Below are 6004 nucleotides of genomic sequence, written 5' to 3'. Positions count from 1 at the left end.
ATCCATCTCGTCTGGTAATGAATCGAACAGTTTGTCAACAAGTTCTTCATCAGAATATCTGATTTCATGTCTTGCTAATTCCAACTTCAGATGACCGAACCTTTCTATCATTTTACAAACTGACTCATTCTTGAGACAACCACACATATCAAACTCTTTCCTAAGAAGTTTCTTTTTACTTTTTACAATTTCAGTACTTCCTAGACATTTCTTTTCTAACTTTTGCCAAAGATCTTTTGCATTTGTATAATCGATCAAAGAGATTATGTCCTCCCGAACTGACTGAAATAACAAAGCCACACACTTTTGCTCGGCTACAAATGCATCAATCTCTTCAGCCGATCTTAACGCTTCACCATTTTTGTTTCCATTTGCATAACCGTTCTTCAAACTTTTCCAGCTGGGAAATGCGAATGCCATCAGCCAATCTTCAAACTTCCTAGACCACCGACTGTACTCCTCGATAGCCATAAGCTTTGGGGGTTTATTGAATGTTCCGAAGGCACTTTTCGATTCCCAAGCTTCCTTTTTCTTTTCTTTCGGCGGATTCTCATTTTCTTTGCTTGATGAAGTATCATTGTTTCCGGAATTTCCCGTGAATGCGTACATGTCGCTGAACGGGTTCAAGAAAATATCATCCATTTTGAATGTACCACTTGTTGGACCGTGTTCCGACCCTGAATAGTCAGTAGAGAACGTTCATCTTCACATACGAAGGCGGAATCAATGTAAATGAAGTAACAACAGCTTTCCTATTCAATTCCTTCTCTTTTATTGCCATTTGAATCAGTTTTGACAGAGTTCTAGCACCGTCATCCCACCCTTCTTTGGGACAACTTGGGTCGGACTAACCCATGGTGAATCGGAAATAGGGTATATCACCCCGGCATCTAACAACTTAAGCACTTCCTTCTTAACAACCTCTTGCATGTTCGGATTAAGGCGCCGTTGAGGTTGCACCACCGGCTTATAGTAATCTTCCATGAGTATCCGGTGGGTACAATATGTCACACCCCTCCAAAGCCCCACCCAGCCTTGGAGGCGTGACATGCCCAGGATCGTAGCCACCAATCATATTGAACAAGCATGTAGTTTATTTATAAAAACCAACACAATACAATTGGTGTCAAAACATAGTTTGAGTTTACAGCGGAAGCAAAACATAAGTTTAATATAAGTTTTCCCGCAACGACGACGCCTCCCAATGCAAGCTCCTTAAGCTAGGGATCTAACGACCTGCAAGGCATGTAACAACGAGTCAACAACAAAGTTGAGTGAATTCACGGTTGGTTCACTGGCTTACTAGCCCGTATCGCGGTCTCCCAGACATGTGTGCGAAGGTTTAGTATTCGTATCGCGTCGCATCGCGGCCCTACAGGCATGTGTGCGAAGATTAGTGGAGTGGCATCCTACCTCTGGAGGATGGCCGTGCCTTGTAGAAAGTTTGTGAACTCACCTTTGCTTTTGCTTTGCTCGGTTTGCTTATCTTCTTTGATTGTATGGGTAGAGTTTAGCCTACTGATAAGCCTAGTAATCTAATGCACACGAAATTAGGTAAATAACCAATACAGCATTTACGACAATTCACGAGATTAAACCCTCACAACGATTAACAAAGTGCAATACTTAACAATTCAACGGATTCACAACGAATAACAGAGCATAGTCCGAATTCAAACAGCACTCAAATATTCAAGTCGAAATCACGACGAATCAATAAAGTATCAGCTCAATTTGAGCAGCACTTAATCATACGTTGGATAGTTACAATCGATCGGACGTTGAATCGTAATAGGGATCGAATTAATACCCTGAATCATAGCAACACTTCGTGATTGTGTGTGTTTTTTTGGACTGTTTCCTCTATAATTCGACGTACACAGAGAGTTTGTGCGTCGTTGTAATTTCCTCAGGCAAGTCCCAAGGCCTACTATTTATAGCCGAATTTTGGTCTTGCTTACGGACCGTATGCCATATCCCTTACGGCCCGTAAGGGAAGCAGTCTAATTATAAGGCGGCTAAGTTCGGGACTAGGCTTGCTGACTTGAAAATTTCCACCAATCAAAGTTAAACAACGAGTTTTGAGGATAATTATTAGCTAGGTTTTACCCCCCTTGAGTTTTAGGGGCCCTAATCCTGATTCTGATTGTTCTGGAAATCTTAGGGTTTCTGCAGAATCACTTGGGTTTCTCAATTTGTGTTTCAAATTAGACTAATTAAAATAATAAATAGGACTTTTAGTGGGAGTTGCTACACAATAGGCCGGGCTTATGCCCTTGATATCCGAAAGTTGCCATGCAATGGCTTCCCTATTCTCTCTCAACACCTCTAATAACCTACCCTTTTCTCCCTCCTCTAACTAAGACGAAATAATGACGGGAAACTCGGACCCCTCACCTAAGAAAGCGTACCCTAAGTGGGATGGGAGAACTTTGAGTTCTAATGGGGCAGGTTTCTCTATAGGTGTACTCTCAAACTCACTTTTGACCTCACTCAATTCTAGCACTTCAGGGACCCACTCGTTCTCTTCTACTTCCTCACTCTCACTCACTACCTCCTCTACCTTCTCAACTACCTCATCTAACTTACTCTCAACTAAATCGGCTCCACTAATATAGTCAAAGCAATGGTCAACACATGATAAGAAAGACTCTATGAAATAGAACGAATGACAAGGGCTACTAAGATCATCGGAACCACTAGGATGTTCCATGGAGCGTGCTATCTCGAAAGTAACTCTCTCCTCACCGACTTGGAGTGTGATTTTCCCGTCGAAGACATCGATGATAGCCTTGGCGGTACACAAGAATGGGCGTCCTAGAATGATAGGAACCTTCTCGTCGGCTTCCATATCAAGAACGACAAAGTCTACGGGAAAGACAAATTTATCCACTTTGACTAGAATGTTTTCAATTATGCCACGTGGATACTTCACTGACCTATCGGCTAGAGACAACGACATACGTGTAGGGGATAACTCTCCTAGACCTAACCTCTCGTACATGGAACATGGCATTAGGTTTATACTCGCTCCTAGATCGGCTAGGGCCCTACACTCGGTATCACTCCCAAACAAGCACGGGATGGTAAAGAGGCACAGATCCGTCAATTTTTCCAGGACCTTGTTCAAGACTACGGCGGAACACCCTCCACTAAGGGGGATGTTAGAAACCTCTCCTAGCCTATCCTTACGTTTTAGAAGATCCTTTAAAAATTTTGCATATTTAGGCATTGATTGAAGGGCTTCTATGAAAGGAAGGTTGATTCTAAGTTGCTTAAAGATCTCTAAAAATTTCCCGTACTCTTTGGAATAGGTTTGGTTTTTAAGACGGGAAGGAAATGGAGCACGGGAAATATCAACATTGGGTGATGGAACAACTTGAATGGGCCTTCTTCCTATACTCTTCTCATTTGAAGGCCCCCTAGTGTGTGCGGTACTTGTTGGGATTAACCTAGGTTGCACTTTACCGGGAGCCTCGATTTCAATCTCTTCATCTACGGGCTCCTCATCTTCTATCTCAACACTCTCGGGTCTCACTACCTCTCCTAAGGTCCTACCACTACGGGTCGAAATTGACTTCAAAGTGCCCGATGGGTTGGGCTTTGTGTTTCCTGAAAATTGACTGGGAGGTCGTTCTTGCAACTGGTGTGCAATATCCCCAACTTACCTTTGAAGATCTAAGAAATTTGAGTAGTTATTCTTTAAGAATGTAGTATGTTCTTCTAAGGTACATTGGGTAGCCTGATCCTTAACCACTAGCTGGGTAAGAAGGTCCTCTATCCTAGATAGACTACTATTTGACCCCTCATTCCTAGGTTGAACCTCTTGGTTTGACCCCTCACCTCTGAACTGTGCACCTGAACCTGAACTAGCAAATTGACCTGTTTGACCGACCCCCCACTAGAATAGAAACCTGGCCCCCTGCTTTGATATCGACCTGATGGAAAACCAAGGGGTTACCTGAAGAGCGATAACTATTAGCACGCCAATTGGAGTTACTATATTGAACGGATTAGTTGGACCCCTATTTTGACCTGCTATATACTCTACCTGTTCTAGGGTAAGTGTTGGGCAATCTATAGTGTCATGACCACCACTACAAACTTCGCACCTATCGACCTTCTTCTTAATTTCTAGCAACTCTTTGGTGATATAGTCAAGCTGTGATGCTACCTTTGAGTCAGAGACGACTTGGTTTACTCCCCTAGAAGATGAGGAAGTATTCACAGGATTGGAATTCCTGCTGGTAACACTATGATTTATATCAGCATGAGCGAAGCTCTCAAAGAGATCATTGCAGTCAGCCACAATTTTCTTTCCCATTAGATGGCCTCCTGCAGATGTGTCAAATCGGGCCTTACACTCAGGGGTGAGACCATTATAAAACTTTTCTTCTAAAGCCCAATCCGACAGCCCATGTTGGGAACAACGCGAGAGTAAAGTTTGAAACCTCTCCCATGCTAAGTGATATGGTTTGTCAGGCTCCATTCTGAATGAATGGATTTGATCTCGAAGGTGAGAGGCCTTCGCAGGTGGGAAATACTTAGCAAGGAAGGCATCTCTAAGTCCGGCCCAAGTAGTATAAGTACCTGCTGGCTGCGAATCGAGCCATGTGGCTGCGCGGCCAGCAAGCGAAAAAGGGAAGACTTGGAGATAGCGGGTATCAAGATTAACACCTTCAATGCCGAAGGTGCTAAACACACAGGTGAGACGGTTGATATATGCAGGCGCATCCTCATCATCACGACCGTGAAACTGGCAAGAGTTGTTAATGGCGGTCATGATGTATGAGGGAATTTGCCAGGACTTGTCATTGGTTATTTCAGGGATGGTTATGGGTGAATTTGCGGTAAAACCCGTGGTGGAACGCTGGTGGACAGTTTGGTTATCGGCCATTTGGTGAACTGGTGGTGGACTAGGTGGACGGGAAGGTGGTGGGGAGTTGTGGGGTGACAACTTCGGGGTGAAGTCAAAGTTCGGTGGTTTAGATTGTAGTGTAGAGTCAGAAGGGGCTGTAGATGAAGTTGAAGATTTTCTAACCTGAAAACTGGGTGTGGAGAAGGAAGACTTGTCAATCGGCGGCTTCACAGGTCCCTGAGAACGCGTGTGGGGCATGAACTGCAAAACCGAGAACAAACAAGTAAGACGACTCCAACAAAAGACTCTAAAAATAAAAAGGCACTAAAATTACTTGGACTCCTACGACTCACAAACACACAAGAAGCACGAGTAGATATCAGTTGAAATTCAAACAAAGTAATTAACGCAATTGTCAAGCGGCAACGACGCCAAAAACTTGATGTGGATTAAGTAGTTCAATTAAATAAACTAAAATAAACCTAAATTTAGACTCAAGTAATAATAATCTAGACTCTCTAACTTGACTAAACTACTCATCGGCAAGTGAACCGGTCGACTCTTGCAAAGAAAAGCAAGTCCGGATGTCGAACCCACAATGTGACACCCCAGGAAAACCATGCAACTTAACTAACTTCCTCAGTGAGTACGTACCAAATTTTGGGACGAAATTTCTTTCAACTTGGGGATAATGTGACAACACGTATTTCGAACCTATCTTTGTACAACGTTATGTAATTACGTGAACTTTATTAATTGAATGTTATGATTATATGTTATGTGAATTGAATGTTTGTTTAATAAACGAGCCCAAAACGCACAACACGAACCAATCGCACAAGCCCACTCGGGCTACACTCTTGTATTCGGATTTAAGGGCAGTCCACTAGGAGGGTTCGGCCCACTCCATCAATCGCACAACACCTAGGGTGTTGGTATAAATTCCACACGTTACTTAACCACACAAGTTTACAAACCCTAGCTATCTCTTTCTCTTCTCTCAAACTCGACGGCAACACATTCTCTTTCAATCGAAGATCTTAGCATTCGAATCATCCTTGTTATACTCTCTAACCGGTTAGTATTTCATGTTACGTATTGTTATTTCAGTTGATGATATATGATGATGTATTATTATCTTGGTAT

The 6004-nt window shown here is 42.9% G+C and overlaps 1 protein-coding gene across 1 annotated transcript; it reads right to left on the bottom strand.

Annotated features, from left to right (window-relative positions):
• Positions 1–2359: 2359 nt before the first annotated feature.
• Positions 2360–4783, bottom strand: LOC110901452. The gene is made up of 3 exons (XM_035982311.1): positions 3962–4783; positions 2652–3643; positions 2360–2609 (listed from the first exon to the last, which is right to left on the bottom strand). The coding sequence occupies exons 1-3, from the start codon at positions 4781–4783 to the stop codon at positions 2360–2362; spliced, it is 2064 nt and encodes a 687-aa protein (XP_035838204.1).
• Between the last annotated feature and the right edge of the window lie 1221 nt (positions 4784–6004).

The sequence above is a fragment of the Helianthus annuus genome, chromosome 13 (genome assembly GCF_002127325.2).
Source record: "Helianthus annuus cultivar XRQ/B chromosome 13, HanXRQr2.0-SUNRISE, whole genome shotgun sequence".
NCBI classification, from domain to species: domain Eukaryota; kingdom Viridiplantae; phylum Streptophyta; class Magnoliopsida; order Asterales; family Asteraceae; genus Helianthus; species Helianthus annuus.
This window is presented reverse-complemented; position numbering and strand designations above follow the sequence as displayed.